This window comes from Mobula birostris, chromosome 4, assembly GCF_030028105.1.
Source record: "Mobula birostris isolate sMobBir1 chromosome 4, sMobBir1.hap1, whole genome shotgun sequence".
In the NCBI taxonomy this organism is placed as follows: Eukaryota; Metazoa; Chordata; class Chondrichthyes; order Myliobatiformes; family Myliobatidae; genus Mobula; species Mobula birostris.
Genome location: NC_092373.1, coordinates 48,363,164 through 48,377,230, shown reverse-complemented (window position 1 = coordinate 48,377,230; position 14,067 = coordinate 48,363,164). Strand labels below are relative to the sequence as shown.

General features: G+C 39.5%; 1 protein-coding gene across 5 annotated transcripts in view; it reads left to right on the top strand.

The window, feature by feature from the left end:
* LOC140196317 (ephrin type-B receptor 3-like) overlaps window positions 1–6,743 on the top strand; it is a 91,845-nt gene extending 85,102 nt beyond the window's left edge. For 2 of the 5 annotated variants that reach the window (XM_072255309.1, XM_072255308.1), the window contains exons 15-16: window positions 3,687–3,842; window positions 4,577–6,624. In XM_072255309.1, coding sequence (XP_072111410.1) covers window positions 3,687–3,842; window positions 4,577–4,685 — 265 coding nt within the window. In that variant the 3' untranslated portion in view covers window positions 4,686–6,624. Of the gene's footprint in view, window positions 1–3,686; window positions 3,843–4,576 lie in introns of all 5 variants that reach the window. The other 3 variants (XM_072255307.1, XM_072255310.1, XM_072255311.1) reach the window with 3 other exon arrangements.
* The last annotated feature ends 7,324 nt before the right edge of the window (window positions 6,744–14,067 follow it).

Sequence of the window (14,067 nt, the reverse complement as noted above, 5' to 3'; positions counted from 1 at the left end):
CTAAACCTGAGCTTCTGTTCACAGATGTATGAGAATTGTGGATTTGGTGTGATTCTCCATCCTTGAATTGCCTGCTAGATCATATTAGGTTCACACTTGAAAACTAACTACCTCTGCAGTGGACGGGAGTAGGGAATGATGTGAAGGTGGAAGGGTAGCAGAGTTGGAGAGCAGTATTGGAAAATGCCAATGAAACTGCAGTGTTCTTAGAAATAATGGAAATATTAGTGATAGAATGGAACCGATGATTTTTTAAATTTCTGTTTAGTACTTGTTTGCTGGAAGATCAAAGGTATCTGCTATTTTCCCTCTACCATCATGCATAAGGAGAAAAGACATAAGCTAGATTCCCACAAATCTAATTTTGATACAAATATTGCTGGAGGTGGAACTTAATGAAACACATGCTCTAACTGACCATGTCAGTTTTCACATATGCTATGGAATGATTTGGAACATTTCGGAGAAGCAATACTTCCCTCAATGTAAAAAAATTAACAGGGAGAAATGAAATGGCAACTTAGGAGGGTGATTGGTCTGGAAGAGACAGGGCCTCAATTGACAAAGGTAGAACAGACATTGCTCATGAGAAAATGCTTTTAGTCCCTGCGAGGAGGTGCAGAGACGCAAATTCCATATATATTTTTTAAGTAACAGTACATCTGCTCCATCTTTGATTTGTTCCATATCCTTTTCCTGGCTCTAAGTGTTCATCTGGTAGTGATATGGCCTGCATTCCCAAATATCCAAAGGGGTTTTTTTTTTGCTTTTTAGTGCATGTGTATAATGAGTAGTATTGTTAATTAACAGAACAATTTCAATATTGGCCTATATGGCAGGTTGATTTATTGAGCAAAGTTTCTAATCATGACACGATTTTTTTTCATCAAGAATTCTCATCGTTTTCTTGTGTGGTCTGTTTGTCATTATGGTATCTTTGAATCTTTCCTAAGGATGCCTTGGTTGGAATATTCTGGCAATTTTCACTCATAAAACATTTTATGTGTCCAAAGTAAACTAATCTCGATATAATGTTCAATGAAATTATGCATCAAATTCTTTCCTGATGTCCTCATCACCAATTGTTCTCACATGATTCAACTGAAAAACTTTAATTATTGTATCTTCTACATTTTTCAGTATTTATCATAAATATCAGCATTATAGCCCAGTTCTGTTTCATGTCCACCGGCATAAATGCTATAGCTACATTTTTAATGTTTTCTTTTTAGCTACTGAAATTTATATCCTAATGGTGTTAATACAGGAGAGCATCCATTATTTTATTGTTTTACATAAAGTAATCCCAATAAAAATCACTTTGGTTCCATCTAAAGATGATCAGTCAAAGAATATAAAAATATTAAACCAAATTCTCCTGTTGTGAAACCGAACAATCATTCTCTTTGAAGATACTTTTAAGGAGTTCAAGATGTCAGCAACCAATATTTATGTAGAATTGAGTAACATTGTCAATCCAGCCCAGGCTCAGTTCCAGAATTATGCACAAGAGTACACACACAGCCAAGGCAAAAACTACTCCTTCCTTACATGTTATAGCATAAATACATAGCTGGAAAATTCCACTTGCCAAATGGCCAGGACTGAAGTACTTTCAGTCTTGAACAAAAATAAAATACTCATTTTCCTCCTCCATTGATTTAATCACAAATATATTTGGAAAAGTGAGGTGTGAGGAAGATGCAAAGAATCCAAAAGGAACATGGAAAGGTTAAGTGCAGGATGCAACAATGACAATGTGAAACGCGAGGAAATTTGAGATCATTCACAAAGCTAAGAAGAATAAAAAGATGCTAATAGATGTTAGTTCACTGAAGGTTTGGGAATCCTGGTACATGATTAAACACGTAGGTATGGCAAACACGTGAAATCAAATGGGATGTTGGCCTTTGTCGCAAGAGACCTGGAGAAGAGTTGGAGATCTTATTATAGCTGTGGACATTGGTGAGACCACACCTGGGGTTCTACATGTTGTCTTGCTCTCTGTTCCTAGGGAGAGGAAATTTTTTGCCTTGGAGATGATGGAAGATTTTTTCCTGAGGTGGAGGTGCAGGGTGGGGGGGTGTTCTCAGTCTGACACAGATGATTCTGTGAGATATTGACAGGTAAAATAGTGGCAGCTTTGTTTTCAAAATCTCGAGAGTTGGCTTCATGGACTTAAGGGCTTAGACATGGTCCCTCATGGTCGGCTGGTCTGGAAATTTATAACCAATGAGAGTTAGCAAATTGGATACAAAATTGGTTTGGGTGATAGAAGGCAGAGGGTGTAAGTGGAGGATTGTTTTTCAGATTAAGGCCTGTGATCACTGGTGTGCCCCAGGTTGTTTGTCATATTTATTAGTGATTTGGATGAAAGAGTACATAGCATGATGAGACTAAAATTGATGATGTAGTGGACAGTGAAGAAGGTTGTAACAGGATATAGATCAACTTGAAAAGTGGTCAAGAGAATGGCTGATGGAATTTAACTCAGTCAGGTGCAGATTGATGCATTTTAGGAAGTTAAACTGGATCAAGATGTGCACAGCAAATAAGCAGGGCCCTGGGGGATACTGTTGAACTGAGGGGCCTTGGGGTACTGCACATAATTTCCTGAAAATGTGAATATAGGTAATGAGGGTAGTGTGAGGTGCATAGCATGCTTGCTGCCATTGGCCAAGACATTGAGGAGAGGATTTGGGATGTCATTTTATTGTTTTACAAAATGTTAGTTAAGCAGGACTTGGTGTCTTGTGTGCGGATATTGTGACCGCACTAGGAAGGATGTAATTAAGCTGAAGAGGCTCGGAAGAGATTCACAAAGAGTAGAGGGCTTGGGTTATCAGGAGTGAGAGTATTTCTATGTTTAAGAAACATTTAGGAAGGTACATGGATAGGAAAGGTTGAGAAAGCTGTGACAAATGGGTTTAGCTGAGGTAGGCAGCTTGTTCAACATGGATTAGATGAGCCACAGATCCTCTTTCCACGCTTTATAACTCTGTGACTCAGGGGCTTGGTCCACTTTCTCCAGGACAAAGCATGTTGAGGGTTGACATAACCATTATGAGAGGGTTACTTAGTATTGATTTTCTCAGATAGGAATGTCAGAATGAGAACGATGAGGTTTTAAAGAGATCTGAGAGGCATACTTGGAGTAAGTGGTATCTGGAATGAGCTGCCAGAGATGGTGGAGGCAGGAACAGTAACAACTTGTAAGAGGAATCTGAACAGTTATTTGAATGAGTAGGGATAGAGGGTTGTGCAATTAGAACATCCAAGTGGGAGAAGTCTAGGCAGGCATGATAGTTGACAAAGATGAGCAACATAAATAATCTTTTTGGTCAAGAAAAACAAAGTATTGTGTTCACTGATTCAGAGTGAGGACCTTAAACACTAAAGCTTTGGCACATGTACCTCATAGTTACTGTGAAATGTGGAAGGCAGACCGGAATCATCAGTGGCAGTTGTTGTCACCCTTTCATCAGCATCACATCTTAAAGCAGTACAGATATGCACAGTCAGCTATCAAGGATCAGACCTGAACTGCTTTAAGTACATAGTTGAAATGGGACTTCTGTGATCCTTATCATCCTCAGTACCTGAAGTGACTTGTTCCAGACTCACTCTGGATACTGATGTATGCAGGGCTTAAGATGTGGACTGATTTTGTCTTATCTTCTCCACAGCCCTTCTCAGCCTCTTTTGGATCGTACTGTTCCTGACTACACCACATTCACCACAGTGGGAGACTGGCTAGATGCAATTAAAATGGGTCGGTACAAGGAGAATTTTATTAATGCTGGGTTCACCTCTTTCGACTTGGTTGCTCAGATGACAGCAGAGTAAGTATTACCCTCCTCACTTTCACCAGCCAGTTCATAAATTTTGTTATGAACTGAGGCTGTGCCAAGATCAGTACAAGTGGAGAAGCTGTTTCAGTCAGGATATGCCTTTATCCTAAAACGTAGACTGACCCTAGCACATGAAGCCTCTGGCTTTATACCTGATTTTGAAGGTGCTAAATAATGATCAGTACTTTTCTACACACACACCTCACTCACGATTCAAACTTAACTCTGTAGAGTAGGAATTAAACATACAATGTCAATAAAAGGGCAATCAGTATTGAGAAATAGTGAGAGAGTAGCTCAGTGCCTTTTCCAAAATAAACATATCTCCCAGAATTCTTAAGAGATGTTAAATCAGTTGAATCCAATGTATTTAAAGGCTTCATAGTGCAATCTTAGCCATGTTCTTTTCATTAAACAAATAATGCAAGAGTCACCAATTTATGTTCAAAGACAGTAATTTTGGATAATGGAGCTACGTGGCACAAAACAAATGTAGTTAGTAAACCAAAGTCAGTAATTTCATGCAGGAAGGACATTTGTGAAATGTTGCTTTTACATTCCACATAAATTTTGAAAACTGTATTTTACGAATGGCTTTGGAGTCAAAAAGTAGAACATTTTGAGGACATCAGCATAGAATTATTAAACATTCTTTGTTTCTTTTATTGAATCAGAGCCAAAGTATCTTGCCAAAGAAAATGTAACTAATGTGCATTCTATTGCAGGGACTTGCTGAGGATAGGAGTCACACTGGCCGGGCACCAGAAGAAGATTCTCGGCAGCATTCAAGACATGAGATTACAGATGAACCAGACGCTTCCAGTGCAGGTCTGACAGCAAGGAACTCTGGAAATGATTAAGTTTGAAGTCAAATAGAATAATTGCGTGCAGTGCCTGGTTTCCAGTTATTCCTGTGTGGAGCACCTAAAACTATTGTTTCAAGTCAACCCTCAGTTCAAGGATAATTGTAGCATGAATTGAAAAATGTCTGAAAGGGCTCCAAAAAGGAATGCAGTCTGAAATAGTTTTTTTTTTGGGGCAGTTGGTTTGTTTCATGGAATTTTACTCCTATTGCATCAAACTTGTGGCATTATCAAAGACTGTTGCACATTGCCAAGGGACGCAGGTTCTGCCAAGAAGCTAGTACCTATTAAATCTTCATATTGAAGATATCTTATTTAAATGGATCACAGATTTGATGTTCAGCTCATCCTTCAAAATACCACCTGTGAGAAAATAATAAAGAAATTGCTGTACATAGCGTGGCAACCTTATAGCTGAATCTTGAGCTAATCCCCAGTTCTCAATTTGCAATAAAGCCAGATTGGAATAGCTATGAATGCCTTCAAGGTGTGCTTGCACCCTTTGGTCCAAAATTACCTTCCTTCACAACTTGTGTGGCACTTGAACATTGAATACTGGCATCAAGATAATTATACCTTGAGAGGAAATGAAAGTACTCATGCCCAGCTATTATGCATATAAGATTTCACTTGGTTTTCCCAGGTGTTCTTATAATTTATGGTTACTCTAAATAAACAGAATGCTGGACGTATTGGGTCTGCCTGTGCAGTGACAAGTGAAGGATATACGATGCCAAGAAACAGTTCTTACAAAGGTCAGTCAAAAATGCCTGGGCGAAGATGGATAAAAAGAACCTCAACAATGAAGCGAACGTGATTGATTCAGAACTGCTGTAATGTAGGGTAGAGTCTTTCTTCTGGAGTGTATTATTGGGATTTCCTTGACTTCCATCTGAGTTTATGAAGTCGTCACCTGTGAGACAAGAGTGGAACAGATCTTTTCGAACTGTGCAAGCAGACACTAAGCAGCCAAAATGATTTAGAACCTTTAACCGTGAGAGCTGTCAGGAAAAGTGAGAGGCTATACATGACTGTAAAACTTCGTGGCCATCTGTTTAATCAAGTGCTGTTAAATTTTGTTGTCATTGCCAAAAGACGGGAAATTTTATTTTTTCTAAAGTCAGATAGAATCTTTGTAAACAAACGAGTGAGAAGTCTGTAATAGTGAAACAAAAATATGGAAAGGCAATAAGCATTTTTAATTTAGTTAATATTGCAGTAAATCATCCTTAGTTCTTCTGCTGAACTTCTCTTACTTAGAAAATGTGGCAGAGGAAACTGTACATTTGTACATACTATCAGATATTTTCCTTGTTAATGCGTGGGCTTCAGACAGTAAATACAGACTGTATATTTTGCCACTCTAGATGGAATATGCCTTTATTGTATATAGACAAGGCAAAAATGTGCAGAATGCAAGTTAAAATTGAGTATTCTGCAATTCTAAATCCTAAAAGTAGACCCTTAATCCCAATTTGTACTGTAAAATAACACAATGTTGTAAAAATAAATTGTTGCGATAGGTTATTTGTAGTAGTTCACAGTGTCTATGGGACATCTGTGATCAAGGTAAAACATTCAGTTATTGTTGCTGTGAATTTGGTGCAAGATTTAATAACCATTGCCCACCATTTCTTCCTGAGTAATCATTCCCCTTACTGCTTCTCTAATAGCCTTACGGTGGCTAATCTTTTGTAGAAAGATCTAATGGCTGTCTTCCAGTCACTTTGGAAACATACCTGTATAGTATTTTGCAAACTTTTTAAAATATTGAGATGTATTTAATGGTGAAAAATGATGCATTCTTGCATTTGTAGAAATATTTTTAAAAAACACTTTTGCAATTAAATTATTTAAGAAGTTTATGGTATTACACTGTGCTTGCTTCTTTTGTTTAATATATCACTGTCTTTGCCGGTACTCATAGTTGGCAATCAGTAATGTTTTATAAGGGTGATTATTTACAGCATTTTGTTGAAAACATCCTCAATGCAGAGTAGCGTTTGTTTTTGAAAAGTGTTTCTTAACAATACCGATCATTTTAATTACATATAACAAAACACACTATGCTGACCTAGTACAGTAATGTAATACTGTAAACTGACAAGCAAGATTCTTTCATAGCAAAAATAAAGTTTCTTAACAAAATTTAAATTTCATATGCTTGTACTAGATACAGGACAACTAGTTATCCACACTTGTTAGTTTAATAATGGCATCTGATTGACAAAAATGCTAAATTGAGGATATCCGTGAAAAGTAGGTATCTTTCACAATATCCTGACCTTACGGCAAGAAACAGAATAACAGGAATACATATCCAAGACAGATGACTTCATAACAGATCTTCAGCGTGGATGACTTACCCTCAAAGAGATAAGCCAGAATTGCAGCATGCTTAAATCACTGATTTAATGAGGCTTTATCAGCTGCAGAAATCTAATATAACAAAAACAGAATACTGGAAGAAGTCAACAGCTTAAGCAGCATCTGTGGAGCCAAAAGGTAAGTCTACATTGGGTTGAGGTTCCATAGTAGGACTGAAAGAGGATAGGGAAAAGATTACCAGTATGTGGTGGTGGTGGAAGGGACAATAGAGAGGGGGAGGCACAAAGAGGCTGGTAGGTGATAGGTGGAACCAAATGAGGAGGGGATGATGCATTGATGAAAACTGGTGGGGGAAGAGATGAGACAGATGCCAGTTGGCAATGGTTGGAACCAAACAGGTGGGTAGAAGGAACCAGGTGGGGAAGAAGGGTGGGCAGAAATGTGGGTTGATAGGTGATAGATGGACCCAGACTGGTGCGGAGAAATTATAAATAGGTGGAGCCAGGTGAGCAAAGAGGAGTGAGAAAGAGGTTGGTAGGTGATAGGTGGAACCAGATAGGGAGAGCAGAGGGGATGGGATGGAAGTAATGAACCAAGGGTGAAGAAAAACTAGGTGAGTTTGTGGGTTAACTGAAATTGGAAAATTGACCATTTACACCCCTGTGTGATAAACTACCCAAGCAGGATAGATGGTTTTCTATTTTACCCTACCTGCTGATTTCTTCCAGCAGCTTAATTCACTTTTAGCTTCAGAGATCTTATTTTTATTGGCCTTTATTGTGAATTGTACAGCAGCTAAGACCATTTGTAGATTCTTTCCTTTGAACTCCTGCCTGATCAGTGATTGGTCAAAATCAGGTTTATTATCATTGACATATGAAATGTGTTGTTTTGTGGCAGCAGTACAATGCAAGAGATAAAAAAATACTGTGTTGCAATAAAATATCAATAAATAGTGCAAAAGAGGAATAATGAAGTAGTTTTCACAAGTTTGTGCACCATTTAGAAATTTGATGACACGGGAAGAAGCTACTCCTAAAGTGTTGAGTGTGTGTCTTCAGGCTCTTGTACCACCTCACTGAAGGGAGTAATAAGAAGAGGGTATGGGAATGGTGAGGGTGCTTAATAAAGGTACATGCCTTACAAAGCATGGCCTTGGTGGTGGGAGGATTGTGTCCATGATGGAGCCTGCTGAGTCTATAAACCTCTGCAGACTCTTTAGATGGACTAGGGGTGTTACAACAGTGGGTTATTGAGCAAAGTACAACCAACACCCCCAAACGAAATAGAATTATTCAATAAAATTAGGAGATCTTTTGTTTAAGCCTTTAGTTGGAAAAAACTAATTCTTCAACTTGAAATATTCCCAACCTTTGAACTAAAATGTAGGAAAGAAGGTACCTTGTTGGATTCTCTGTCAGTTACTTTGTGCAATGGATTCCAATGCTTTATCTATTAACGATTTCCGGTCACTTAATGAAAACAGCTTGAATTAAACTTGCATACTGAAGCTATTATGCTTATGCCAAGAATTTTGACATTTTGATTCAAATCTGCATTGCTTTAAATTTCTCTTTCAATCAAGAAGTCAGTTACTATGTCCATTGTACTTTTTCCATTTTTTTCAATATGACTGTCTCAGGACACAAGCTCATTATTTCAGTTTTCAACCAACTATAGGTGTACTTTGCTAATTTTCCAAAAGGTAATTTTTACTGAGAGATGGTAGTAAGGTCTGCACATTTCAGACATCAGCCTCCCATTCAGCTAAGGCAAGCAGGCTGCTTTCAATTGGAATAGGTGTTTGCAGTTAAGTTTTGCCTGAAGTTACCCAAAGTAGTTAAGTATTACGGCAATCTCTGGTCTGTGCCTTAATGAGAAAATGGATTTCATTTGTTTCTTTTCATTCTTGCTGACAGGAAACTGAATTTAATACTCTGGAATGTTCAATGTTGAATTTTAAAGTTCTGGCCCTGCAAACATTGAGTGGGGTGAAGACAGTTAATATTCCAATGCTCATGGAAATTTAGAGGCAGCAGTAGTCCATAAATTTTTATGGTTTAATACCATGGTACATATTTCAGCTTCATTGCTTAGGGCATTTAAATAGAAACTGGTTTTCTTTTTCACTTCAGTATTGATCTTTATTAAATCCTTGTTACAGAGTTGAATTTTAAACAGATCATTAAATGGTTAGTTAAGATTCAGCATTTGCACTGACAAGGAAGTATAGGACATAGAAGCCTTGGAGTTTAATGATATAGTGGAACACAATGGAGAGTGGACAAAAGAGCTTTGATTCAAAGTGATTATTGCTGGAAAGCACCTCCAACCTAATATGTGCATCATATCCCATAGTTAGAAACAGAAAACCTACAGCACAATACAGGCCCTTCGGCCTACAAAGTTGTGCCAAACATGTCCCTACCTTAGAAATTACTAGGGTTACCCATAGCCCTCTATTTTTCTAAGCTCCATGTACCTATCCAAAAGTCTGTTAAAAGACCCTATTGTATCTGCCTCCACCACCATTGCCGGCAGCCCATTCTATGCACTCACCACTCTCTGCGTAAAAACTTACCCCGACATCTCCTCTGTATCTGCTCCCAACCGCCTTAAACCCATGCGCTCTTGTGGCAGCGATTTCACCCCTGGAAAAAAGCCTCTGACTACCCACATGATCAATGCCTCAGTTAATTTAGTTCGGAGGCATTGTCCTTGAAGTTGGACAACTATTGCATTCTGTTCATGTGTCTGCATCTTCCGACGGACCTATAAAGGATGCTGGTTAATGACTGGTGCACTGCCAAACTTTGCATCAGGAACGTTCCCTCACCAGAATATAATACTCATGTTCATGGTCGAAGTGACTTCAGTGCAGGTGGTACAGTAAATCAACTAGCAGGGTTGCTGCCTCACAACTCCAGTAACCTCTGTTCAATCCCTAATCTCCGTACTCTCAGTGTAGAGTTTGCAAGCTCTCCTTCTGACCAGTTGACTTTCCTCTGAGTGCTCAATTTCCGCCCATATTCTAACGACATATAACATATAGCCTGTAGGTTAATTGGTCACTGTCGATTTCCCCCAGTGTGTAGATAATTGGTAGAAAGTGGGAAGAGTTAGAAACATAATTCGGCCACTCAGCCCATAAAGTCAGCAGTGCCATTCCATCATGGCTGATTTATTATTCCTTCCAACTCCATTCTCCTGTCTTCTCCCCATAAAGTTTGACACCCTAACTGATCAACAACCCATCAACCTCTGCTTTAAATGTACTCAAAGACTTGGCCTCCAGAGCCATCTGTGGCAATGAATGTCATAGATTCCCCACCCTCTGACTCAAGAAATTCCTTCTCTCTGTTCTAAATTGATGTCCCTTGATTCTGAGGAAGTGAGCTGATATGGATGTGGAGAAAATAAAGTTAAGTGTAGGATTAGTGTAAAAATGGGTGTTGATGGTCAGCATAGGAAAGCTGGGCTGAAGGACCTGTTTTTATTCTGCTCCTCTTTAGGATTCAGTTCAAGTCACAATGAATTACAATGGATGTATGAATGAGCATCAACACTAAGAAGGATCATCCATTTCATAGCTACATATGTGCTGCGAGGAAAGCATCACCAAAAATCAAGCTGATGCATTCCTGGCAATTTTGTTAATGCCTCAGCTTTCTCAGGAAGAAGATTGATTGAAATCTAGCCTCAGAACTGGTAACTTTTTAAATCTGTCCTTCAAACAAAGACCTATATGACTATCAAGAGTCTGGGTAGATTTTTTATGGCATCAAAACAATGTCTGAATTGGCTAATTTGCTTTGGCGCCGCAGGAAAGCCAGTGTAAAATATTCCAAGAAGGTATTTAAGGCCAGTGATAGTGCTTAACAAATCCCACACAACATTATTGGTGAAACCCGCTAAAAAAGTCAATAATAAAACTGCATTGAGAGGAGGAAGAGCGATATATAGAAACTGTGGTCAACAGAGATACCATAGGACAATTATTTTCTGCGCCTTTTTAAAAAATAGTTAGGGTAATAGTAACTTTTCATCATTGGGCATGTGGCATATCATTTGTACATAGCACTTATTTTGTGAGGACTGTAAAACTGAATGTTAATTCAAGCAAAGGTTTGCACTCCAAGACTCTTCATTATCCTTCTTTTGACTTACATTGCAGTTGGAAATCCTAATGCAAGTCCTGTACAGCCCCTTGAGATTGGCTTCTTTGCAAGGGCAGCTATCCTAATGGTTTTGTAATGTGGTTCCCCAATATTTGCAAGTAAGTGGAAGGCTGCTGATCATTCACCATGGGCAGTGGAGACAACGAGGAGCAGCACTACAGGCAATGAATGATGTAGCCAGAATAATAAGAGATACACATTTAAAACCGTACAGTAGGAGTCTTCACAAGATCATTAAATTGAATTCTACTTTGCAGCCAGACACACACATATCTTCCCATTACCTCAGAACAGACAGCACAGAAATTGCCTCTTTGGCTCACATTGTCAATACTGACCATGATGCCAACTTAAACTGCACATCTGTCATGGTCCCTTGCCTGTTGATGTGTCTGTCCAAAAGCCTCTTACATGTTGCTATCACAACTGTTCCACCACTTTCCCTCATGGTGCTGGTGCCTGGAAGTTTGATTAGAAAGATTTGGCTTTTGCTAAGAGAAAAAGATCTCTACACCCATCAGCGCTTGCAAAACAATACACTAAATCTAACCAGTACCAGTGTTTTGTGTGGGGCAGTGACTTTAAATTGTATTCATGACATCTAATTTCCTGCTTCCCTACTCATGAAACCACCATGAACTGCAACTACAATTTGCTAACCATTACTAATTGAAATGGGCACCAAAATAGCTATTGCAAAGTGTGTTAGGGTGGTGTGATGGTTATATTAGTGGATTAGCAATGAGAGTTTTGGTACATAGATTCAAAGACCTGGATCCCACCTTGGCAACTTGAGACCTTACACCAAAAAGATTAAGTCAATGTGGACTTTTAAGATAAGCTTCTCTGAGGATACCACTTTGGATACTGTTGGGGGTGGGGGAGAAGAGGAAAGGCCTAGCAGTGGAAATTCACAGCAGTCGGGTCTCTGGCACTGAGTATGACTCTGACTCAGAATGGAAAGGGGGAGAAGAGGAGAACTGTGATGATAGTTGCTTCTTTAGTCAGGGGAACAGAAAGGATGTTCTGAGAACGAGAACGAGTTTCCCAGATGGTATGTTACCTCCCAGGTGCCAGGATCTGGGACATCTCGATAGATCTTCAGCATTCTTAAGTGGGAGAGTGAGCAGCCAGAGGTCGAGGTCCACAACAGCACCAATGATATTGGTAGGAGGAGTGACAAGGTTCTGCAAAGTGAGTTCAAGAAGTTAGGTGCTAAGTTAAAGGATAGCACCTCTTGAATTGTGATCTCAGGATAACTACCCATACCACGTGCTAGTGAGGCTAGAAATAGGAAGATCATACAGTGTAACACCTGGCCAAGGAGTTGGTGTAGGAGGGAGGGCATCAGATTTTTGGATCATTGGGCACTCTTCCATGGAAGGTGACACCTGTACAGAAGAGATGGAGGGGGATTAATATCCCAGTGGGAAAGTTTGCTATTGCTGCATGGGGGTGGGGTTTGATCTAGAGATGCAGGGAATGGGAAACCAGAGTGCCAGAACAGATAGTGAAGAGCATGTGGAGACAGATCTGGATGACATCAGATCAGAATGGTAATCTACACATGGAGTCAAAAGAGACGGGGGAGATCTGTACTTACTCGGGAGATGGACTCAGATTCTATAGAAGTGAGGCAAAACAACAGCAAGGTCATGGACCCTATACAGATTACAGAGGAGGAGGTGTTTGTTGTCTTGAGGCAAGTTAGAGTGGATAAATCCTCAGGGCCTAACAAGGTGTTCTGTCAGACCTTGTGGGAGGCAAGTGCAGAAATCGCAGAGGACCTAGAAGAGATATTTAAAACATCATTAGAGATAGGTGAATTACTGGAGGATTAGAGATTAGCTAATGTGGTTCCACTGTTTAAGAAAAGATTTAAAAATAAATCAGGCAATTATAGGCCAATGAGTTTGACATCAGTAGTGGGAAAGTTATTGAAAGGTGTTCTAAGGAACCAGGTATATGAGTATTTGGAGAGGTAGAGGTTGATTAGGGATCGTCAGCAGGCTTTGTGTGTGGTATGTCATGTCTAACCAATCTTATAGAGTTTTTTTGAGTAGGTTACCAGGAAAGTTCATGAAGGTAAGGCAGTAGATGTTTTCTACATGGACTTTAGCCAGGTGTTTGACAGGATCCTGCATGGGAGGTTGATCAGGAAGGTTCAGACACTTGGCATTCAAAATGAGGTGGTAAATTGGATTAGACATTGGCTTTGTGGGAGAAGCCAGAGGGTGGTAATAGATGGTTGCCTCTCTGACTGGAGGCCTGTGACTAGTGAAGTGCTGCAGGGATCGGTGCTGTGTTTGTTATTGTTTGTAATCTATATCAATGATCTGGATGATAATGATGTTAACTGGATAAGCAAATTTGCGGATGACACCAAGATTATAGTGGACAGCAAGGAAGACTACCAGAGCTTGCAAAGGGATCTGGGCCAGCTGGAAAAATGGCAGATGGAATTTAATGAAGACAGGTGTGAAGTGCACTTCAGTAGGACCAACCAGGGTAGGTCTTGCACAGTGAAGGGCAGGGCACTGAGGAGTGCGGTAAAGCAAAATGATCTGGGAATAGAGGCCCATAATTAATTGAAAGTGATGGCACAGGAAGGTAGGATCATAAGTAAAGCTTTTGGATCATTGGCTTTCATGAATCATAGTATTGAGTACAGGAGGTGGGATGTTATGTTGAAGTTCTTATGTTGGAGAGGCCTAATTTGAAGTATTGTGTGCAGTCTTGGTCACCCACCTACAGGAAAGATGGAAATAAAATTGAAAGAGTACAGGGAAAATTTATAAGGAGGTTGCCGGGACTGGAGGACCTCAATTATAACAAATGATTGAATAG